Below are 25,828 nucleotides of genomic sequence, written 5' to 3'. Positions count from 1 at the left end.
GAATTCAAAATAATTCAAAGCCTTCAAAATAATTCAATGCCTATTTCCACCTTACTGTCACTTTCCCCTCATCCATTTAATTATTTCTTGGCATGTTATTCACCAGATTTGGTTACCAAATTTGCATTATAAGCCCACAGCAACTTTGAAGACGTATTCCCACACTGCATTCAACAAAGACTCCATTCCATTCTCGCAGTTTCTCCATTTCCATTATATGCAAGCTGAAAAAGCCTTTAGGAGTCTTTTCCTTTATCTGTGGCCTCCGTTATACCAGAGTCCACAGGGTTTTCAGCTGCATCTATTCTATTCCCTTCACTTCCATGTTCTTCCCCTAGCCCGAACAAGGACAGGTCTTGTCATCCGCATCTTCTACTCCACCAACATCCACATTTAAATGTCTTCATAATTTCCACCATTTTTAGGAAATCCAACACTGGACACATCATCTTACTCCCAGCATTTTGAGGGGACTCACGACACATTGTAGCCTTTAACGGTTGAGTATTGAATTCAACAATTGTTTTTCCTTCTGTCGGCTGTCGCGGGGCTAACAGAAGGAAGGGCCGAGCGCTCAACGGCTCACAGCAACAGCAGCTCGTGCTCCAGCCACCTGCTGCTCATGGCCGTGAGTGGGGGGGATAATGTGGGGGAGACTGCTGCTTGTGGCGGTGAGTGTGTGTGGGGGCAAAGAGGGCGGGGGGGGGGGGGGGGAAGAGAGTGTGGGGGAGACTGCTGCTCATGGCCATGAGTGGGGGCGGGGGGGCGGGAGGCACAATGAGGGGGGAAGACGGCTGCTCATAGCGGTGAATGTGTCTGCGGGGGAGCAATGTGGGCAGAGTGGGGTAGGCGAGAGTGTGTGAAGGGAGACTGCTGCTAATGGCGGTGTGCAGGGGGATGGGTAATGTGGAGAGGGTGAATGAAGGCTGGGTGAATGCGAGTGAGGGAGTTGCTGTTGCTTGGGGTGAGTGGGGAGGAGGGTGTGTATGAGGGAGGGGGGAGTGAGTGTGAGGAAGGGAGGGTTGGAGTGAGAGATGAATGAGGAAGGAAGGGATGAGGGTGAGTGAGTGTACAAGTGTACAAAGAGAGTTAGATTTAGCTCAGTAAATTACGGAATCAAGGGATATAGGGAGAAAGCAGGAATGCGGTACTGATTTTGGATGATCAGCCATGATCATATTGAATGGATGTGCTGGCCCATAAGGCCGAATGGCCTACTCCTGCACCCAGTCAGTGAAGAAAGCGAATGGTATGTCACCAGTGAAGAAAGCGAATGGTATGTTAGCTGGGATTCCTGGGGTGGCAGGACTTTCATATGAAGAAAGGCTGGATAGACTCGGCTTGTACTCGCTAGAATTTAGAAGATTGAGGGAAACTTACAAAATTCTTAAGGGGTTGGACAGGCTAGATGCAGGAAGATTGTTCCCGATGTTGGGGAAGTCCAGAACAAGGGGTCACAGTTTAAGGATAAGGAGGAAGTCTTTTAGGACCGAGATGAGAAAAAAAATTTCACACAGTGAATTCTCTGCCACAGAAAGTAGTAGAGGCCAGTTCATTGGCTATATTTAAGAGGGAGTTAGATGTGGCCCCTGTGGCTAAAGGGATCAGGAGGTATGGAGAGAAGGCAGGTACAGGATACTGAGTTGGATGATCAGCCATGATCATATTGAATGGCAGTGCAGGCTCGAAGGCCCGAATGGCCTACTCCTGCACCTATTTTCTATGTTTCTATTTTCTGTGTTTCTCTCTCTGGATATTTCAGTTTTAATCCATTCCGTTTCTCGTGTCTAAAGCTGGTGGAATATAAAGTAATTGTTACAACGATAACTAGTTTGCATCCGAGTCCCTGTATTCTTTCCTTCACCTTTCGGCACCTTAGAGCGGGTGTGTTTTTCCAATTTACCACTTCTGATTGTCACTGATCCGAACACAAATTCTACTTCTCTCTTTGGATATTCCTCAACTTGCTGAACACTACAGCATTCTTTGTTTCTGTCCGTTGTGTTCATCTCCATTTACAATTAATTGATAGCCAACCTATGAAGAGCTATAATAGATGCATCTTTTGCATTGATTTGTTTGAACCCTAAGCCAATGCAAGCCATCTAATGTCAATTACATTAAAATTGTTCTCTTAAATTGAGATCTAAAAAACAAACATTTTCAAATCTGCCATATTTAATCATAACTCAATTGTAGTGCTATAAAATGCTGCAAAAATATTCATGATGGATTAAGGGTTAACTGTTTATTTTGATCCCTAGTGCAATTAACACTTTAAGTCTAGAATTTATACTGTATAGGTGGTTTGTAAGCCCTGGTGCCAAAATTGACATTTTCTCAGCCTTTACATTTCCATGGCTGAAAGGGACCGAATTCAGAGGACAACTTGACTAAACTTAATATTTTAATTTTAATTCAACAGAAGTGACCTCAAGATGCCACATAGAAACATGTTATAGATCAACAGCAATCTGACTGAATGGGACCAAGCTTGAAAATTCCTGTGTTCTCAAAGCACCAGGAATCACCTTAACCTAATAGTCATTCTTCAATTATGAGCATGAACAAAGTGTTGGCAGAGCTCCATCTGCTCCCATCGTCACCTCATGGCTACAAATTCCAGCAGGAAGCCAAAGGCAAGTAGGGATAGACACCTTAATTGATGTGCTCTTTTCTTACTTCAGCACATTTGGTTCTGATCAACAAATCCAGCAGGTATTAAGTATCTGCATGGTTTATTCACCAGAAATCCAGTAATAATTCACATACATTGATGCAGCATTAACATTTCAATTACTGCTGATAATGACAAGCAAATATACAATCCAAAAAATGAAAAACACCAACTGCTGGAAACTGGCTCTCAGAAACAGCCACAGTTGAGGATAATTATTTAAAATATTCATGATAACATCTATAAACTAAATGCTGCTAAGTTTTAAATTACAAGTAGTGAAAATCAAAGGAAATTCTTCCCTAGTGTGCCAAGCCACAAGACCATGCAATAAAATTTTATGGCTCCGAGCAGCTCAAACACATTAGGGGAGGCATTGCTAGATTTACTATTTGAAACAGAAGACATTTTTTATAGTTTGGGTAAAATAACATGAGAAACTGCACTTGCCTGTAAATACTTAACATATAAATTAGTGATTAATGTGCCTCTTTTCAGGGCTGTTTATATTTGAGGTTGAACTGGAATACTTCTTTGCCTCTTTAATGTTCTCCTCTAACCATAACCAGAATAATAGTTTGAATAAACTTTTAAATACTTAGTAGTAAATCTTCAGGTGTCCAAGTTGCTGAAGAAAAGCGATGAGAAGTATTGACAAAAACTGAAAATTAAGTGATGATAAATGATTTATGGCATTTACTTCAAATGGTACAATAGTTCTTCAATGCATGAAATTGTGAAGTAAATAAAAGGGTAGATTTGCCAACCACTGGGGAAAACAAATTATGCTGTATATCAAACAAATTAATTGTCTCTAGTTTTCCTTTAATGTATACCTGAACAGCACATTTTCCAAGAAATGGTTAACAGTATACATAGGGACAGATTTCCAGTGAAAACCCCAAACTTCACACTTCCAAACAGAACACTTGGCTTGAAAGCTGCAATACTGGATTTATTATTCACCGATTGTGGAAAAACTCACATCACACAAGAAATACTGCATTACAATTTCATAATTTCTTCAAGCAGGTTATTGTTGATATTGAGTTGCATTGTTGGAAATTTGACTAAGGCTAGCCAAATATAACATTGCTAATACCATTGCTGTGTTTTTTTCACTACCTGAAATGAATAATTCCACTAGTTGTAATGTACAAGTATGGCATTACAACATAATGAAGTGTGGATTCTCCTCACTCCATTTAATGTTGTTTTTGCAACCCTAGGTCATCCAGTTTACACCACTGTTGCTCCATCAGCTATGCAATGTGGCACTTGCTCAACGAAAAATACTTTTAATTTCTGTTGCTACCAACATAATGGTTACAATGATGCTGTGCAGTTGACCATCAGCATTTCTAATAGGTCAAGAGAGAACAGAACATAATGAAACCAGGATACCTAATACTGAATTGGTTTAATAATAAAGCTAAATTTCTTTGTATTTTAAGTACATGTATTGTCCATTTGTAAACATTTACTTCACCAATAAACCAAAAAAACTCTCCAGGATCCAGAATATGGTATGTGTTTCTATTGCTACTAAGCAATATAACTAGTGAACACCAATCATAATTTGGTTTCTCTAGAACTTTGCTTTTCTACAGTACATGTCACTGCATATCATGGGTCACTTTTATTAAAAGCATCGTTACTACAGTTGGCAGCAATTTACATCTTATCTTACATGATAGCAGTTTTCAATTTTTTTTAAAAAACATCACAACAAAGAAAACATACATTTACAAAGTCATGTTTGTAAACTTCAAATGCTAGTAGAACTGAGGTAATGCTGTTTAGCTTTGTGGCTAAAGTAACAAAGTCCTTTCTTTAGAGAAATGTACCTGAATTTTGTTTACAACAGTGCATTACAAGAAAAAAAAATCATGAGACAATGCAAATCAACTGTAGTTTATGTCAGAAATTGTGTCACCCTTCAGGCTTTTTATTGTCCAGATTTTTTTTTTAAAACATTCAACAGCTGCCAAGTTATTGCTGTGCCTCCAGGGCGAGACCTTCACACTATCGTGGGGATTGTCAGTGTGGACTCCTTATATACAGTCAAATCTATAGGCAAGATATGTTCTACAATGACTTTTGTCCATCTGTGCTCTTCACAGCAATGTTAAATATACATCTTCATTATTCCTTTATCAGCAGAAATTGCTTCGGTCACTAACAATCACATGCCATGATTGACGTTTGTTGCGTATCACAAATTACCATTGGTGAAAAACAAAAAGCAGAGCATTTATTTTAACTTCATTCCTTAAATTCAGACACAATTTTGAACTTGATATCGCTTCTAGGATAATAAATAATGCACTGCATAATACTTATGACCAAGACATCTTTGACATCTGCATAACATGACTTGGAAATTTGCTACACTATGTTACAGAGATAGCTTAAAAAACTATGTGTGGACATTTAATGAATATGTAAACAGTAGGACTACGACTTGAAGAGTTTTAAAACACTTAAGTAACTGGAAATGTAATTAATCCTCATCTTCCTCATCTTCTCCCTCAATTGAGTCCAACCCTGTAGCTTGTGCCAATTCATCTTCACCAAGAGAAGATGGTTTACTAGGGCTTCCCGCAAGATCACTGTCACCTGAGTTGGCTTCTCCTTCAATAAAACTGCTGTCTTCAGTTTTGCCATCAGTTTTATCCTCCTTGTCATCACTTGAGCTTACTGTGCTCTGCAGTCCAGCCAGTGCAGTGTGAGGATACCCAGACAAGGTCATTCCCAGGCCAGGAGGAAGAAACATAGATGGGTAGAATAATCCAGGAGCCATAGTGGAAAGCAGGAATGGGTTGAATGCAAGAGGATTGTTGGATAGTCCAGCGGTTGCAGCAGCTGTGAAAGAGCTTGAACTTGCACCATTAGAATCAACAGCAGATTCTGCACTGTTTATTTCCTTATCTTCATTTTCTTTATCATTTTCTTTATCATTTTCTGTCTTAGATGAAATACCACTTTCTGTTTCACTTGCACCCGATGCTGCTGAAGTACTAGCGGTCGCAGTCAAGGGGTTGCTTAACAAGCTTCCTAGTCCAAACATATTGGGCAGTCCTGCCATGCCTGGGAGCATCAGTGGTAGTAAAGAAGCAGGGTTTTTTGCATCTCCTGTAGTAGCTGCAGCAAGGCCTGACGGGAACCCCATCAATCCAGCTAACTGAAGACTTTGCAGGTTTTGTAAGTTTTGGAGGCTTGCAAGATCCATTCCAGCAAAAAGACTGTTCATCAGTAGTGGGTTTATACCTGAAGCTGAAGCAGCAGCTGCCACTGCAGCTTTGGCAATCTCGCTCTTCGGCCGTCTTCCTCTCCGACTTGCTCCCTCCTCTCTAACAACTGGTCCAGTGAGAACACGGTCAAACATAGACTCTGGTAAAAAACCCTGAAAAATAAAACAGCAGGGTCACTGAAAAGAACCCTAAACTGCACTATACACTTTATCATTGAATTACAGCTTCAAAAACAAATTTTGATTCCACATTAATAGTACTCAAAGTATTGAAGGCATCTACATTATCTATATACATTTCGAAATACTGTGCATCCAGAGATAAATAGTTGAATGCTGCAGTAACAAGATAAGGTACAATTTCAAGTCTAAATTCTGCCAACATACAACAGTGCCAACAGTTAGGGAAAACCAAATTAAGTCAAGATTTGATGGACAACTGCCAGATACGCCCTTCCATCATCGGGGACATCATCACATACGAAAATAAGAAAACATGGAATACATAAGAAAACTGTCATTCGAAACCACTCCATTTTTACCAAACATGATAATGTTTCACATAACATGATTTAATAATGACATTTTAAAGTGATCTTCAGGCACTTGTAATCAATTACAACATGGTTCAAAAAAGCAAAAACTCATCACTTGATGCAACCTTAACTGATCTGTCATAAAAACTGGTGCCCTATTATTAACCTTGAATAGAAATAAATTCAATTTCCAAAATCAAAAGGGATAGGAATTCACCCACTGATACTCATACTACTTGAACTCTGGGGGTCCACTTCTACAGTCCAATCCTTTTAACTTCAGTGGAGCCAAGTGAAGCAGAGCAGAACAAATAAATGTTACTGTGTTTTGTTTAGTACTCGTGGCCATGATTTCGCCCCAAGAGAAATTAAATCCTTGAATCTTACATTATTTTACACAGATTCTCAAACATTATTTTATTTTATTAATGCTGACTATGACAAGGCAAGCGACACTTACAGATTGCTTGACTACGTCAGCCCAGTCGGGTGCAACAGCAAACTCAGGATTTTCTTCAAGCCATCTAGGTAAGTCTTTCATTGGTGGGGCCATGGCACCACCCATCTAATAAATATGCAAAATGTGTATTAATAACTTGCAGTAACAGTTTTAGAGTCAAGTCAAATTCACATATTTAGAGTTTTTTCACCTACCATGCTCATCTCAACCATTACCCATCTACACTTATTCCAATTACCAGTACTTGGTATGTGCCTTTAATTATTTAGCAATTCAAGTTAATTCTTGTCCAGATATTTAAGTATACCATCTCCACCACTCACTTGGAAGTGTAATCCAAACCAGGCATCTGCTGGGTGAAAAAGATCTTCCTCAGATCCCCTAAAACCAAACCTGTTTTTGACAACTTTGCTACGGAGAGAAGTTTCTTACCATCTACCCTATATATACCTCTCATAATTTTCCATAACTTTACCCGATACACTCCTCTGCTCCAAGGAAAACAAACCCACTCCATCTCAGGAAACATTCTCTGCATTCTCCCTAATGCAATCTCATCCATCCTACGAAGTACTGATGAGAACACTATTCCATTTGTGACCAACCAATGTTCTATAAACCTCTATCATAACCCCTCTGGTCTTACCTAAGATGTCCTGGCTAATGAAGGATATTATCTCGTTAATGAAGGGAAGAGATAGTCCTTCAGAGGAAAGCAGCCAGACTGGCTCTGATGCACAGCAGGGAAGGGCGGAGAAGAGGGTAGGGATAGCTATGGTGAAATAAGGCTCAATAGCTAGAGAGACAGACAAGAGATCTAAAGCAGTAGTGAGGTAGATGAGAAGGTTAAGGCACATACAGAAGTTATAGTGCAAATATCATGTTTAAGTAGGAGTACACAAGAGGTAATTTCAGGAGGGGGAAAAAGGAACAGGAGAAACCTTTGGCAGATAAGGTAAAGGTCATAACAGAAGTGGTGGTAGTTTAAAAACAAAGGTGATAAATTGTTGGGGAGCTTCTGCAGAGTAGGAAGCTTCTTCAAAATAATCTCTTCAAGACTCTCTAGTGTACGGGTCTTTTAAGCAACAGCTTTTGCTTTGGTATTTAATTTCTTTTAATTGCCCCAGCCAGAACAATTCTACTGTTGGAAAGGGTTATGTCTTTGCAACTTATTTAAATGTTAGTCATTGCTTGTCCACCGTCGTTCCTCTCAATGTAGTTTTCTAATCTACTTCAACCAACTTGGGTCTCATAATTTTGGAATTTGCTTTGTTAAATTCAAGACCTTGATGTCAGATAGAACTAACTTATTTTCAATTTTAAGTCAAAATCGTACATTACAACCACTTTGCAAGGCCTTGCATCTACGAGATTTAATTAACCCATTCTCATTATCCGAAACTAGATCTGAAATTGTCTTGTTCCTCAGCATACAAATACTAATTTTATTTTCACATGGTCATACCTTTTTCCCATTTCTTTTATTAACGACAGGTACTCTTTCATCTCCTGTCAAAGTGTTAACGTCCAGTTTGTTAGGATTTCTGCAGCGATGCCTTTTCTGTTTAGGCTTCTGAAATGGGCTCAACAGCACTTCTCCACTCTTCTGTGGAAAGAGAAAAAAGTTATATATTCACATCATTTTAGAACATGCATGTTTGAACAAAATATTCCAGTAAAAAAAAAAATTCACAGGGTTAAAATGTCTATATATACATCATTTTGGAAATCGTTTAAACAGTTGCTTTATTCCACGCACTTATTTGATGAGAAATTCAAACATTCCAATTGAGTACAAATTCTGTTCTGCGAATTACCATTTACATAAATATAGAAGTTCTGCCTTCAAGACAGCCTGCAGGTACATAGTCTCAACATATCCTTGGAGTGTAGATTTTGGATAATTTGACTTAATTTTCTAAAATAATTAAGGGAAGGGAACTGCAGACAATTGAGTTGCTACTATTAAATTAGACGGAGGCCTGTGGGAACAAGAAAGAACAAAACCCTTTTTTGGCTAGGATTGGGATCACTTCTTTCCAAAGATAGATGCTGCATAAAATTCCTGCGCAGAGTGATTTCTTGCAATTATATTTCTAACGATGACTGGAAAGGAGCTTTCCAGATTGGATTTTACGAATCATCCTAACTGCACACCATCCAATTGCCCAGTTGCCCCTATCACATTCCCAATTCTTCCTCAGTCTTTGACCTCTGACACCATTCCAAAGCAAGTTTGAGGAACTGCGTTTCACCTTATGACTAGTTACATTAGAATCCTCAGCACAACATGGAATTCACAATTTCAGATAATCAGCCTTTCTGGTTTGAAACAAAACTGATCAGTAGTGTGTAACGTGAACTCATTTTTTCCTCTCTTCAAAGACTTTGTCTTAGCCGTTAGGTATTTCCAGCTTTCTCCTTCCTCAGATTTTTAGCAACTACAGTGTTTTACTTATCAGTTGTAAGTATCTCCTGGACTCCTTTACCTCCACATTCATACATGTATGATCTGTTCAAACACTTCAATGACAAGTCTAACATCCACGGCGCCGACACAAATACCATTTGTGTCAGTTTCTCTACCACAGATATACAGTGCCCTCCATAATGTATGGGACAAGGACACATCATTTATTTATTTGCCTCTGTACTCCACAATTTGAGATTCGTAATAGAAAAAAAAAATCACATGTGGTTAAAGTGCACATTGTCAGATTTTAATAAAGGCCATTTGTATACATTTTGGTTTCACCATGTAGAAATTACAGCAGTGTTTATACATAGTCCACCCATTTCAGGGCACCATAATGTTTGGGACACAGCAATGTCACGTAAATGAAAGTAGTCATGTTTAGTATTTTGTTGCATATTCTTTGCATACAATGACTGTTTGAAGTCTGCGATTCATGGACATCACCAGTCTTCTCTGGTGATGCTCTGCCAGGCCAGTATTGCAGCCACCTTTAGCTTATGCTTGTTTTGGGGGCTAGACCCCTTGAGTTTTCCCTTCAGCATATAAAAGGCATGCTCAATGGGGTTCAGATCGGGTGATTGACTTGGCCACTCAAGAATTGACAATTTTTTTAGCTTTAAACAACTCCTTTGTTGCTTTAGCAGTAAGTTTGAGATTATTGTCTTGCTGTAGAATGAACCGCTGGCGAATGAGTTTTGAGGCAATTATTTGAACTTGAGCATATAGGATGTCTCTACCCACTTCAGAATTCATTATGCTACTACTATCAGCAGTTGTATCATCAATGAAGATAAGTGAGCCAGTACCTTCAGCAGCCATACATGCCCAGGCCATAACACCCCCACCACCGTGTTTCACAGTTGAGGTGGTATACTTTGGATCTTGGGCAGTTCCATCTCTCCTCCAGACTTTGCTCTTGCCATCACTCTGATATGTTAATCTTTGTCTCATCTGTCCAGAAGATCTTTTTCCAGAACTGTGGTTGCTCTTAAGTACTTCATGGCAAACTGTAACCTGGCCATCCTATTTTTGCGGCTAACCAGTGGTTTACATCTTGCAGTGTAACTACTGTATTTCTGTTAATGAAGTCTTCTGCGGGCAGTGGTCATTGACAAATCTACACCTGACCTGAAAAGTGTTTCTTATTATAGAGAGAATTCTTCTGTCATCAGCTGTAGAGGTCTTCCTTGGCCTGCCAGTCCCTTTGCGATTAGTAAGCTCACCAGTGCTCTCTTTCTTCTTAATGATGTTTCAAACAGTTGATTTTGGTAACACTAAGGTTTGGCAGATGTCTCTAACAGTTTTATTCCTGTTTCTCAGTGTCTAATAATGGCTTCTTTGTCTTTCATTGGCACAACTTTCGTCCTATTGTTGATAAACAGCAATAAAAGTTTCCAAAGGTGATGGAAAGAATAGGTGCTGAGAGCTCTCTAATACCTGCATTAAGGAGGCAATTAAACACACCCGAGCAATTACAAACACCTGTGAAACCATGTGTCCCAAACATTATGGTGCCCTGAAATGGGTGGACTATGTATAAACACAGCTATTATTTCTACATGGTGAAATCAAAATGTATAAAAATGGCCTTTAATTAAATCTGACAATGTGCACTTTAACCACATGTGATTTTTTTCTATTACAAATTTCAAATTGTGGAGTAAAGAGGCAAATAAATAAATGATGGGTCTTTGTGCCAAACATTATGGAGGGCACTGTATATCTGTGGTAGAGAAACTGACACAAAGGACATTTGTGTCAGCGCCGTCGATGTTAGACTTGTAATTGAAATGATTTAAACAGAAGAAATGCAAGAATGTGGAGGTAAAGGAGTCCAGGAGAGAGCAGCTCCACGATCCACCCTTATCTACAACTTAGTTATATTTCCTGGTTCCATTGAAAGATCATTGATCTGCAACATTACAGTTTGTCTGTTCACAACGAGCTGCCCGACGTGAATGTTTTCAGCTTTTTCTGTTTGAAAATTTTAGCATGTAAAATTTTGCTTTTGGAATTGTGTTTCCAACGGATTTACAAGGAGCTTTCCAGAATACTCTCGTACAAGGCCCTTCCCTAAGGTCGCACATTATCATTCTGGATTTCTAATTTTTGGCTCTTCTAGATAACGCTTGAGTGAAGAGTACACAAATTGTATCACAATTGGGTGAAATTTGTTCTTTGTTCATTAGATGTGGAGCTCACTGATTAGGCATGCATTTCTAATGCCTCTCTAAGTAGCCCTTGAACTAGTGACTTTGAGGGCAAAGGGTGGTCCAGAATTAACCACATTACTAAAGTTGAACATTGAAGGAAAATTACAGAAAAGAACACAGAAATAAAAACATTAAATAAGAAAATACAAGTAAAAGACTTGATCCTTTTGAAGTGAATTGGGTCACTGATTTTGAAGCGTTTAACCTGTGTAGGGTCAGATCCATTGGAACCACCTGTCCAATAAGCAAACTAAGTCCCATCCCAATGTCTAATGATAATTGTACGGAGTACTGTCAAAAATCTTTGCAATCTATACTCGTTCCGAATGTCATTGACATATGTGGTGTTATATTAATAAATGCTGTGCATTCTGAAAATACTTTCATTTGATCAGTTATTGCTAGCTTTTGAAAACTGACAGTGATTCCAAGGAGAATACTATTATTTGCAGCTGATTTATAAAGATAACATTGGAAGAAAAAGCATGACTGAATGCAACAAAAACACTGGCGGGGAGAGGAAACAAAAATCAAAAAAGAGTTTCAACTTCCATCAAATTAACGAAGTACTGAATAATTTCTTAGATCATGTTTGGAGCTATCTAGATAAAAACATAACATTTTAATTTTTTTTATCATCCAAAAATAGGAAGCACAAAATCAGTTATAAATATAGTAAAAACTGCAAAGCCTAGTTATAATTTGTATGCTTCAGTGTTTGGTCATTCAATCCATATTATGGTACTGGGATAAACCTGAATGTTTCAGCTCTTGCTTCATGAATTACTGGCTCAACATTTAAAAAAAAAGAATAAATTGATATTGTCTTTCCAACGCAATATCAGGTAACAGTTGTACTACAGTACTTACTGGTACATAACTAGGCATATCCACTGTATAAGCTGGGTGAATTTTCAGCCATTCCACCAAATCTTTATTTTTAGGGGCAGCTTCGCCTACAAGCCTGGTCCCATCTTCCAAGTTAACAACAGGGATGTGCGCCTCTGGGTCCAATTGACCAGGAGATGGAATGTTTCTTAGTTGTGATGCTGTCTGCATGCTCTCCTCAAAAGCTTTGGTCACTTCTGCATCATCCTGCATGTAAAAATGCATCATTACTATACTTCGAACAAATAGTTGCTTGTCTACACTAATAGACCCTGTGCACAAAAATTTGAAGACATATAGAAAATTTGGTCTTTTACAAATTTGGCAAAGAGCAGTGGTTTTAATCAGTTTATGGGATTTTACTTTATTGTATATTCCAATCAAGTAGTTCAGATTTAAATTTTCTGTACACAGTCACAGACATGTCTGCACCCAGGGCTTAGGTTCCATTAAAACATTAATGACTGCAAACATCATGAAGCACACTAAAGGGGTGAAGTACAAATCCTCTCCAGAAGGCCATGGATCACTAAAATTACTGGGTACATGCTTAAGAGAACATTAGCTTAAATCACCATGTCAGTTTGAGAATTTGAATTCATTTTGGAAAATAAAATTTGGAAATAAAAAGCTGAAACCAAGCAGTTAGATTTATTACATTTTGTGATTTGAAAATATGTAAATATGCCCGTGCGGCAAAAGCTGAACAACATTCAGGCTTGGGCTAATGAGACAAATAGGATTATATCAAATAAGAATTGTTAAATGATTACGCCCAACAAGTCTATCGACCTCTTGATATTCAATGATGATCAATGTGGACTGAACATTAATTACACTAATATACATAAATTCTGTGATGGCAACAGTGGGATTTTGCATGACCTGCCAGCTGTCTCTTCAAATCTTTTCCACTTTCTAAAGGACATATGAACACAATGGGATACTCTATTCTTGTCTGAATGAGTAATACTCTAAAATACTCATGAAGCATGTCTTTCGGTACAAAACCATTGATTTGACTTGTAACCTATTGCATGCTAAAACCCTAACTCCTTCCATCACCCAACTCGCTGACATCTTCAACAAAACACCCACTTCAAACCATCTATTACAATGCAAAAATAAATGATTTACAAAGGAGGATGGCAGTATAAAATTGCACACACAGTCGCTTCCAGCTGCAAGCCCAAGAGATTGGTAATAAATGCCACAACCACCATGGATGTTGCTGTGAACTTCTTGCAGAGTTACACCATATGGAGTGAGGTTAATTCTGCCACTTCCTTTCAAATGAAACCTTAAACCAAGATACCACCTCTGCTTCCTGATGCAGGTAAAACAACCAATGGCACTATTTTAAAGATTACTTCTTGTGCCTTGGCCAATATATATTGGGGACTTTCAAATAACTGTTTGTGGGAGCTTGCTGCACACATAAAGTGCCATGTTTTCTAAGACTCCATAGCAACCACACTACTCAACAACTTTATTGGCTTTGATGCACTTTGTCTTTGTCTTTATCCTTTCAAGCCGCCAAACAAATGCTCTTTTAAGTATAATGCCAGATCATTTTCTGCATATGATCTTCTCATATTTACTGTCAAATAAATGAAAAATCCTGCCTAGATCCTACCTGATTTCACTCAAGATGTGGGTGGATCAGAAATTATAAATTAATTAAAAAATAGCTTTCCCCTTTTAAATGTTACTTACAGCATTTAATGATGTCCGCTTGTTGTTCATAAATAAGAGATCAAGTCCCTCCACATTTTTCCTCCTTCCTCTTCTCCTTTTTATTGGCATTTCCCCATCAACTAGTGAACCATTTATCATAAGTCCAGTTGGTGTTCGTGAAAGGCCTGCTTGCAGCATTTCCACATGGGGTTTATAGGCATCCGATACTGGCACAGAGGCATTCGGCAAAACATACTTGGGATTAGCTGAAGAGTTACTGACTGAGGTAGAACTTCTCGCCTCTCTGGAGGCTTTTGATAAATCTACAGCTCTCTCCTGTCCACTATCTGAGGCTGCCTGGGACTCACGAAGCTGAGCTACCATCTCCATCAGGTTTCTTCGCCTTGCAGCTCGCTCAGCTTCTATTTCAATCTTCTTTCGTCGTCTCCTACGTTGTCTTGGAACTGATAAATTCATTGCATCATCCTGCAATGGAAAAACATACAGGGTTTAGACACTAAATCAAAACTAGTTCCATTCAGAAGTAAATTCTATTACTTGTATTTAAACCTTGAAATTCCAAGGGCCCTTTGAATTATTATATATTTGGGTTTCAACAACTAGAAAAGTATGAAACTAAATCTAACTGCATCTCCCTTTTTATACATAAGCAAATAAATAGAAGTTACAAATTGCTGGAGGGACTCAGTGTGTCAGGCAGCAGCTGATAAGGTCCCACATAGGAGATTAGTGGACAAAATTAGAGCACATGGTATTGGGGTAAGGTGCTGACATGGATGGAACATTGGTTGGCAGACAGGAAACAAAGAGTAGGGATTAATGGGTCCCTTTTAGAATGGAAGGCAGTGACGAATGGGGTACCGCAAGGCTCGGTGCTGTGACCGCAGCTATTAACAAAATACATTAATTATCTAGATGAAGGGATTAAAAGTAACATTAGCAAATTTGCAGATGACACAGAGCTGGGTGGCGGTGTGAACTGTGAAGAGGATGCTATGAGGATGCAGGGTGACTTGGACAGGCGAGTGGGCAGATGTATGGCAGATGCAGTTTAATGTGGATAAATGTGAGGTTATCCACTTTGGTGGCAAAAACAGAAAGGCAGATTATTATCTAAATGGTGTCAAGTTGGGAAAAGGGGAAGTACAACGGGATCTGGGGGGTTCTTGTTCATCAGTCATTGAAAGTAAGCATGCAGGTACAGCAGGCAGTGAAGAAAGCGAATGTCATATTGGCCTTCATAACAAGAAGAGTTGAGTATAGGAGCAAAGCAGTCCTTCTGCAGTTGTTCAGGGCCCTCGTGAGACCACACCTGGAGTATTGTGTGCAGTTTTGGTATCCAAATTTGAGGAAGGATATTCTTGCTATTGAGGGAGTGCACCGTAGGTTCATGAGGTAAATTTCCGGGATGGCGGGACTGTCATATGTTGATAGTATGGAGCAGGTGGGCTTGTATACTCTGGAATTTAGAAGGATGAGAGGATATCTTATTGAAACCTATAAGACTGTTAAGGGTTTGGACATGCTGGAGGCAGGAAACATGTTCCCGATGTTGGGGGAATCCAGAACCAGGGGCCACCGTTTAAGAATAAGGGGTAAGCCATTTAGAATGGAAATGAGGAAAACATTTTTCAAACAGAGAGTTGTGAGTGTGGAATTCTCTGCCTCAGAAGGCGGTGGAGACCAGTTCTCTGGACGCTTTCAAGAGAGTTAGATGGAGCTCTTAAAGATAGCGGAGTCAGGGGATATGTGGAGAAGGCAGGAACGGGGTACTGATTGTGGATGATCTACCATGATCACATTGAATGGCGGTGCTGGCTCGGAGGGCCGAATGGCTTACTCCTGCACCTAATGTCTATTGAAATAGATAGTCAATGTTTCGAATCGAGATCCTTCCGCTAATCGAATAATATCTAATCCATTAGTTTATTTTTGTGCTCAAAACTCCATAATCTTTATTCTTTAGTTTCCATTCATGCATTAGCTAATTATTATTCTAAAAGAAAACAGAATGAAAATTCAAAGTTTCACAAGGTATTGGCTATAATGGATAGTGAAACTCAATTTCTCAAGAAAAGAATATTAGTTTAAATGTATCCAATGGAATAAGTGCGACACCAATAAAACATTATTCGAACTATAACAGAATCAAAGCTTAGTCATATGCCCTGTCATTACTACCTTGTGCTGTTGTGCAACGCTTATAACACAAATTCCTGTATACACCCATGTTACTGTGCCCCCATAAACTTGCCAGAAATCTTACCTCCTTCCGCCAATTATTAGCTTTACTCTCCTAACTCCTCAGACTCTGATGTAAACTCATGTCTTGGTCTTCAGTATCAGAATAAATGCTGACATAATGAACAGAAAATCTTGTGCATTTCAAAATAATTGTTAAAGGACTGAATTACATCCACATATCCTGGACCAATTATATTTGTCCTCATGTCTTAATTGAAAGGATGCATTTGGTTTTGACTTAAATTGCATATATTCATGTAATTTTTTTAAAACTAATGCGGCAGTGCTTGGGTTTAGAAATTTTAGATATCTAAGGAGATTCTGAAAATTAAAACAGGTAATATTAAGGAATTAAAGACTAGAAGCCTATAGAACACCGTCATAATCCTATGCACAGCCATTGGGGAATGGAGCATGCACTGTTAAATAGAATGACAATTTCTTAGTTTACAAAGCTCTCCACAACCCAAAGCAATTTGCTCCCTCCCTGAAGCAAATACACATTTTGTGTTCAGCAGCAATATTGCTGCCTGCATGAGGGAACAGGCACCTGCCCTTATTTTTTAACAAGAGGAGTCTGCATCATATCTTTCAAAAGATGAACTAATTGAAGGCAGCAACACTACCAATAAAGTTCACTATCTGATGAAGTGATTATATACCCTCAACCAGAATTAATAGTCACAATCTAACTTTCAATTATGCCATTCCTCTCCCCCTACCGAAAACTTTGATTTAGAGCCATAGAGTGATACCGTGTTGAAACAGGCCCTTCAGCCCAACTTGTCCACACTGGCCCAGCTACACTAGTCCTACTTGCCAGCATTTGGTCCATATCCCCCCAAACCTGTCCTATCCATGTGCCTGTCCACCTACTTCTTAAATGTTGAGATAGTCCCTGCCTCAACTACCTCCTCTGGCAGCTTGTTCCATACATCCACCACCCTTTGTGTGAAAAAGCTACCTCTCAGATTCCTATTAAATCTTTTCGGCTTCACCATAAACCTATGTCCTCGATGCACCCACTATGGGCAAGAGAATCTGTGTATCTATCCGATCTACCCCTCTCATGATCTTATACCCCTCTAAGATCACCCATCAGCCTCCTGCGCTCCAAGGAAAAGAGTTCCAGCCTACTCAACTTCTGCCTATAGCTCAGACCCTCTAGTCCTGGCAACATCCTCGTAAATCTTTTTCTGTACCCTTTCCAGCTTTACAACATTTTTCCTATAACACGGTGCCCAGAACTGAACATAATACTCTAAATGTGGCCTCACCAACTGCAACATGACCTCCCAACTTCAATACTCAATGGCTGATGAAGGCCAATGTGCCAAAAGCCTTTTTGACCACCCGATCTACCTGCAACTCCACCTTCAGGGAACTATGCACTTGCACTCCTAGATCCCTCTGCTCTACAACACTACCCAGGGCCCTACCATTCACTGTGTAGGTCCTGCCCATGTTACACTTCCCAAAAGACCTCACATTTTACTGCATTAAATTCCATCAACCTTTCCTCCGCCCACTTAGCCTATTGATCAAGATCCCATTTTCACTATCTGTAAAACCACCCACTTTTGTATCAATGTATCACCTAGGGCAAGAATGGCAGTTAAATTTTAACCCCCACAAATATTGGGGTTTGAGCACTAATAAAATGGGTGACAAAACCATTTTTCATTTGTGCCTCAACCAAGACTTGCTCCTCTTTACTTAGCGTGAAGATATTCAACACCGTATAGCAGTAATATTAAATACTTACCCTCGACACCTGAGGAGAACCTGCTACATCTTCACAGGCACTGAAGCTCCCTTGGCCAACAATGGAGAGTTCAGTAAAACTCCTCCTTGGCAGAGGGCTTTCCACTGAAGTGGGGGTATAGTTGATAATACCATGGAAATCAAATGGCTGACGCCTGTTTATGGGCCACTTTCCCTGGATCACTGTTTCACAAATGTTATCCAAACGATTAATCATTACACGATCCTGGAAGGCAAAAATTTATCTGCTTAAAAAGTATAAGTAAATTTGCAACAGTGTAAATCATGAGGATTTTGGTAAACATTAATTTATTCATAGATGTATCTTTGTTGTATTTAAATAAGGATTTTTAAAATATGAAGTATAATATGAGCATTTTTAATACGAAAAAATCCATACAAATATAGATTTTTGATGTGTCTAATGATTGTATCTGGAATGAATTTACCTAAACACTAGACCGAGGCATTCAAAAGTAAAGACCATTCATTAAATGCACTTGTGTTAAAACATAATCCCACAGGAGCGGTATTCTTACCTGTTTATCTCTATACTTTAGAGCTGCCATATGCAAATTTACCAGATTTTTTGATATTCATATCAATAAATTATTTGAGACTGGCTATGTATTCAGGCAAATTAATAACATTTAAATCATGCAAATTATTGCAAGCATATTAAAAATACGCATTTTCTGGAACTGAATAGGAAGACTAAGTAATCATGGTGCAATGGTAAATACTGTCCAGAACCAGGGGCCATAGTCTTAGAATAAAGGGGAGGTAATTTAACACTGAGGTGAGAAAAAACCTTTTTACCCAGAGAATTGTGAAATTGTGGAATTCCCTACCACAGAGGGCAGTGAAGGCCAAATCACTGGATGGATTTAAGAGAGAGTTAGATAGAGCTCTAGGGGCTGGTGGAATCAAGGGATATGGGGAGAAGGCAGGCACGGGTTATTGATTGGAGACGATCAGCCATGATCACAATGAATGGCGGTGCAGGCTCGAAGGGCCGAATGGCCTCCTCCTGCACCTATTTTCTATGTTTCTATGTCAACATTTAGGTTCTGGTCTACTGAGAATTGGTATAGCAGTGGCCAACAATGGGGAAACTGAAGGCAGCAGCTCAAACTGAGAGAAATAACTCCAGCACCAACTGATGTTATACTGAGGAGAATCATTTAGTTGCTTGCCTGCATTGAACAGATTATTTTGGAAAGTGGAAGAAAAATACTGCACTTGCTCAATATGGAGACTGCAAGAATATATTTAAAATTACAACAATTTGCTTTATTGCATGAAAGTGATGTGCTCATTGTGAACAAAAAAAAGTACAAGCCTCTTTATGTTTTATTGAAAAAACAAAAATCTGAATGGATTCAAATAAAGATTTTCCAGAGGCATTGGAAATAATTTCAGTCTTCTCAAATCAAAAAATAATACAATTAGAAAAATGGTTTGAATGCGCACGAACCTTGGGCCAGAATGAGAAGCAATAAGTTCTTTCATGAAGTAGCTGAGCTACTGTGGGCTCACTATCTTCCATAAAAAAGCCATCACGAGTTTCATCACGGGCTGTGCTCAAAGAAGCATTGCTTTCTTCATCAAAATGTTTGCCTTGAGAAATAGTACAGGCTGCAAAGAAAATTATGCAAGTTGAACACAACTTTAACTCCATGATCTTGTTACTGAATGAAGCATGAAATTATGAATGGATGAACATCCCTTTATTCAATTTTATGTAAAGTTCAATAGCAAAATACAAATATAATTTACCATACAATTATTCAAGGCACCTTGAAATTATAATTCTCCCACTAGATGGTTACACTTGCATGTCATCTGAAGAACTGTTACACCCTAATGCAGTCACATTGAATCAGTTTAAAGAGAATTACCACTGTAAATCATTTTATTGAAGAAGATTACTGGGGTATACATGTGAAATTAACTGGACATTAAAATTGAAAGCTAAACCTGCAGTTCATATTTTTCATATTATCTCATATTTTTATATAATGGAAGAGGCCATTTTGATCATTGCTGGTTCATACATTAACTCCATTCCCCCACAATTTTTCCTAAAGACTTGTCCATTCCATATTTCTATTAACTTCCTCCATAAGTCAGAAAGTTTTAAAATTTCAATGTTTCAACACAAAATTTTAAAATTGATTTTTGTGTATGAAACATAATGCTAAACATTCTTAAAAAGACAAATATAGAAAACACAAGATTTATTGGAAGCCAACATTCCTAACTTGCCTGCAAGGTCAAAATATCCCAATTGAAATAAATTAGTTCCTTAAGAGCAGAAGGCATTTACACAAGCAAACAAAATAAGCATTAGGAACACAGATATTGTTCATTTTGCACAAGGTACCTTCAGGTTGAGATGATTCTTCTGACTTATCAATATCATCGTCATCATCGTCATCATCCTCATCATCATCTTCTGACCCTTTTTCAAATAGTAATTTAGGTCTGAATTCCTTTTCTTCAGAATCAGCAAGCATTTTGGTACCCATGGCTGAAGTATCATTAGCATCATGCTCAACTTTCACAGACAATAGCTCAGAGGTATCCTGACAATCAGAATCAATTTGTGCATTCTCTGCACAATTTGTTTCCCCATCTTCCTTAGAAGGCTCTGCTACTTGCTCATCCTGAGCTATTGGTACAGGACTTTTCCGTTCATTTTCAGTTTTGCTGTTATCATAATCAGCTTGTTCTGAAGATTTTTCTTCTTGGACTGGTGTGGCTGGAGCAACACCAACAGAAGACATTTGGCTCGCGCAGGCAATAGGCTGGTTTTGGAAAGGCGTACTGGTCCGCTGACTGGCCCCTTTGCTTTGTGCAAAGTTTTTATGGGCCTCCAGGAAAAATAGTTTAGGGTCATTTAGAATATGATAGTCTGTCCGGCTAACTCCATGCTTTGCAGCGCCAACCAATAAATCTTTGTCATGTTTGCCAGACTCCCACCATTCAGGCAGGTCCATGCTTGGCTGACAAAGCTTGAGTCGCTCAACTAGTTGGGCATGGAGCAACACTTGCTCCCGAACTTTCCGGAGAAGTTCTATTCGATACAAGGTTCGAGAAGCACGCTCTTCCGTGATGGGCTCAATGAAAATAGTAGAATCTGCTTCTTTAAGATAAAAAAACAAAACTGATTTAAGTCTCCACATTGTTTTCTTCCTGTTGTGCAATTCATCCAATTCAACTTTTATACAGTTCACACGTAGATCGAGAAATATCATGAATGTAGTGATTTCCCACACAAATTAACACAGATGTAACCTTAGATTCAGGTTGCTGATTAAGGAAATGTATTTTTACTGATTACAGATTATTGAGGTGTCATATCTAAATGACTGGGATTAACTTTCATCTAAAAGTCAAACTAGTGAGTTATGGTACCCCAAATTAGTATGAGCCTCAAGAGAAAATAAGAAAAAAAGCACTGGAGGAACCCAGCGGGTCAGGCAACATTTGGGGAGGGAAATGAACAGATGAAGTTTCAGGCCGGTATCCTTCAGATTCCAAGACATTTGTGACGAAGTGTCCCGACACAAATAGTCTATCCATTTCCCTCCACAGATGCTGCCTGACCTGCCGAGTTCCTCGAGCAAAAACAGACACACAAATCTGGAGTAATTCAGCGGAATCAGACAGCATCTGTGAAGAAAAGGAATAGGTGACGTTTCAGGTGACAGTATGAAGGGGCTTGACCCGAAACGTCACGTATTCTCCAGAGATGCTGTCTGATCCGCTGAGTTACTCCAGCTTTTTGTGTCTATCTTTGACTTAACCAACATCTCAAAATTCCTCTAGCAGTTTATTTTTGCTCAAGATTTTTTCATATGAAGTCTTGTCTTAAAAAATGGAATCTTGTGCTACTTCTGCATTAGAGTAAGAAACCTGTATAATTACAAAACCATGTATATTTACAAATACTAAAACTAACTGGCTTTCGACATTAAAGATTCTTAAAGTTGTGAGGAAAGGATTTTAATATATTTTCCGCCATTTGGCCTATAGACTGATGTGGATTCTCAGAGCAAACCAACCTCAATCCCCCACTTATTTCCTGTGGGCAATTTAAAGTACCCAAATTATTTACCAATTAGTTTTGCTTTCGAATATGGGTGCATATTTCCCGCAATACCTGGGAAAAACTCATGCAATCACAGCGAGAAAGCAATTTCAATATAGATAGCACACAGGGCCAGAATCGAATCCGCTGAGGCAGCAATGCAATGCCTTAAAGCCAGCTTAGAGTAAAGCATATTAAAGTGTTAGCCAAGATATGACAACATTTTGGGCTAGATATCAACTCACAACACCCTACCATGCCCTACTATATCCAGTGCTAAACATAGCCCATTGATACTGTACATCTGACCGAGTTTCACCTGATAGATATTCCATCTCTCCCAAACTTCAAAACTTTAAACTAAATTCTGATGAAGGGTCTCCAAACTGAAATATTGACCATTTCTCTTCCCCCATTTGCTGCTTGATCCTTTGAGCCTTTCAGCATTTTCTATTTTGATTATATACTGTACCTTATTTCTATCTGCTTGCCATAGGTCAATAAAGCAGCGTCTTACCTTCATCTGGATTAGGAGGCATGTGACACACTTTTTTACACATAGCCACAAAAGAGTTGAAGTACTTTTCCAAACTATCATCAGACTTTTTATCCAGTCTAGCAAAGGCACGAAATTGGTTCCAGTCAAATTGCTTCTTCACAGGATCAAACACTATACCAAAGGTTGATACAACTCGGTAGAAGTCTGCCTCCTCCCTCCTGGTCCACCTAGATAACACCAATGTGTTGATAGAAATATCATAAGGTGAGCCACAACTACTTTTAAATTGGTATAGTGCAAAACCTTGATTGTATCATGAGTTTGAGCTGTGAAACTTCAATCATATGTAACTAATACACAACTATAATATTAATCATGAGATGGTAAATTTAAGAATCGATAATATAAATCAAGGCTTAAACTAAATTCAATCTCTGTTGGTGGCGTCACTATTTGTTTGAATGTTTAAAAAACCCTGCACGCCTCAATTAATGTAAAAGAGCACATTGTAATGAGGTAGGGTAGAGTGTTCTTGGTCACTATTAATCCCTCTGAGCATATAATTATGTCCTTAAATCACATTATTGGATCATTTATCAGCTTGCTGTTTTCATGGCCTTGGCTACAATGTTGTTAAACTTAAAAAACCGTAAAACTCCTTGGAGAATCAAGATAAAAAAAATGTACACAGATTTTTTTTCTATACAAGGCAAAACACAAATGTTTTCAGACATTTTATCACTGGGACTCGTGCTTTCCCCAATCTCCAAGGTGATGAGCTTTTAAGTTTACAATACAAGACTACCAACACTTGTCCATAATTAGTCATTCACTGCAGAGCATTACTGGGTGCGGATTTAATATCAACTTGAATTTGATTTTAAGATTACCATCTGATGTAACACCTTCCATCTTGTACAAAAAAAGGCTGAAAATCATAAACCAACATTCAATGTGAAAAATCAATACAACCTCAAGAAAAGGTTTTAAAGCCCACAACAGGGCAAAAACATTAAACAAAGGCTTAAAACTGAACCAGATTTTACACTCAGAACCAGAGTGAATAGTATGTACCAAGAGAAAAAACATAATCTGTTCTGTAGAAGTGATACTAATTAAAACATCGGCGCAGAAAGTGAAAGTTGGACGAGTCAGAAGATGCAAAGATTTTTCTCAGCATTTGAGTAGATTGTAGAGTAGAGTATATCTGGAGTATTGTATTCAGTTTTGGTCCCTTAATTTGAGGAAGGACATTCTTGCTATTGAGGGAGTGCAGCGTAGGTTCACAAGGTTAATTTCTGGGATGGCGGGATTGTCATATGCTGAGAGAATGGAGCGGCTGGGCTTGTATACTCTGTGGAGTTTAGAACGATGAGAGGGGATCTTATTGAAACAGATAAGATTATTAAGGGTTTGGACACGCTAAAGGCAGGAAACATGTTCTCAATGTTCGGGGAGTCCAGAACCAGGGGCCACAGTTTAAGAATAAGGGGTAAGCCATTTAGAACGGAGACGAGGAAACACTTTTTCTCACAGTTGTGAGTCTGTGGAATTCTCTGCCTCAGAGGGCGGTGGAGGCCGGTTCTTTGGATACTTTCAAGAGCTAGATAGGGCTCTTAAAGATAGCGGAGTCAGGGGATATGGGGAGAAGGCAGGAACGGGGTACTGATTGGAGATGATCAGCCATGATCACATTGAATGGCGGTGCTGGCCTTGTTTTTTCTGTCCTAATTTGTTTTGATTGTTTACACAACCAATTTCTACAAAGTCCACAGGGATGTATAATTATTTTTAGTTTTGTCTAAGGTTTCATTATACCTTGGATCATAATTACATTATAACTGTTCAGCATCATTTGCTTTTGTGATAGCTGAATACATTTGTGTTCTTTATTAGGTCTGACTTTTTCAGCTATCCAATAGCTTTCCTGGAAATGTGACCTAGAGATCATAGAGACCTGAATGCTTCTTTGGTTCAGGTACTTCCTAACAAATAATTTACTATCAGCGCATTTCATTATTTAAGTATGCACTTAAGACAATGTGACAGATAAGCATTCCAAAGCATAAAGTATACATTAGAAATAGTTACAGTATAGTGCACAATTCATGGCATTACCTTTGACGCTTCTCAGATATGGCTGCGTTTCTCTCTGCCTCCCGAGCTTTCACTTCATCTCTAGGCCGGCGCCTGCGACGGTCACTTCTGCTCAGTGCTTCTAATTTCATCTGCTCCCTCTTGTAGCTGCGCTGATAAGCTGTGATCAGCCGGCGCAGACGTGTTGTGAGAACTGATGTGCTAGGCCAATAAAGTTTATCTGATTCATCATCTTGATCGGGTTGTTTGTCTGTAAAAATGTTATATTCAGTAATACTACTCATGCCTAATCCTTCGGATTGCTTAAATCCTGCATTATCAGTATAAAAATGTACAACCAAATCCTTTGTATAATCCGTTCTATTACTGTTCGCATAATTTTGCCTTTTTTGTGTTGGAACATTTAGATACTCCAAAAATTTATACTAATATCAAAGTACAAATGATTCAATCACTGAATTTATAGTTTAAAATACTTTTTTTGCATATTTTATTTAAAACATTTATTTTTTGATGAATTAACACAAAAAATGAGGCCAAATTAATAGTAAAACAAAGCAAATTAAAAATTATAAAACACATTTTCGTGTGTTCAACTTTGATTAATGGATAGAACGTTTGTGCTCAATTGCATCAATCTTGCACTGAGTGTTGCAGCATTCATCCTTTATCTGCACACTGTGGACGGCTTGATTGGATTCATGTATATATAGTAGTTTCCCTGACTGGATAGCACGCAAACAAGCGCTTTTCACTGTGCCTCTGTACATGACGATAATAAATTAAACTGGGATATGACAAAAAAATTAAACACACATCTTGCACCAGAGCATTTGCACCATCCTGCAAATATCTCTCCTGTCATTTTTCAATATCTTAGCCTTTTTTCCCCATTACTGCAAGTAGCTACAAACTGCATTGGAATGT

The 25,828-nt window shown here is 38.7% G+C and overlaps 1 protein-coding gene across 6 annotated transcripts in view; it reads right to left on the bottom strand.

The window, feature by feature from the left end:
- Positions 1 to 3,485: 3,485 nt before the first annotated feature.
- Positions 3,486 to 25,828, bottom strand: part of chd7 (chromodomain helicase DNA binding protein 7) — a 230,020-nt gene continuing 207,677 nt past the window's right edge. For 5 of the 6 annotated variants that reach the window (XM_033019785.1, XM_033019780.1, XM_033019782.1 and 2 more), the window contains 10 exons: positions 24,923 to 25,151; positions 22,823 to 23,031; positions 20,596 to 21,357; positions 19,687 to 19,847; positions 18,211 to 18,435; positions 14,220 to 14,666; positions 12,486 to 12,710; positions 8,392 to 8,532; positions 6,927 to 7,031; positions 3,486 to 6,083 (listed from right to left, as the gene is read on the bottom strand). In XM_033019785.1, the coding sequence (XP_032875676.1) occupies positions 5,181 to 6,083; positions 6,927 to 7,031; positions 8,392 to 8,532; positions 12,486 to 12,710; positions 14,220 to 14,666; positions 18,211 to 18,435; positions 19,687 to 19,847; positions 20,596 to 21,357; positions 22,823 to 23,031; positions 24,923 to 25,151 (3,407 nt within the window). In that variant the 3' untranslated portion in view covers positions 3,486 to 5,180. The remainder of the gene's footprint in view (positions 6,084 to 6,926; positions 7,032 to 8,391; positions 8,533 to 12,485; positions 12,711 to 14,219; positions 14,667 to 18,210; positions 18,436 to 19,686; positions 19,848 to 20,595; positions 21,358 to 22,822; positions 23,032 to 24,922; positions 25,152 to 25,828) is intronic. The other variant, XM_033019784.1, reaches the window with a different exon arrangement.

Source organism: Amblyraja radiata, chromosome 4 (genome assembly GCF_010909765.2).
Source record: "Amblyraja radiata isolate CabotCenter1 chromosome 4, sAmbRad1.1.pri, whole genome shotgun sequence".
Classification (NCBI taxonomy): domain Eukaryota; kingdom Metazoa; phylum Chordata; class Chondrichthyes; order Rajiformes; family Rajidae; genus Amblyraja; species Amblyraja radiata.
The sequence above is the reverse complement of the archived record's forward strand: the minus strand, read 5'-3'. Positions and strand labels throughout refer to the sequence as shown.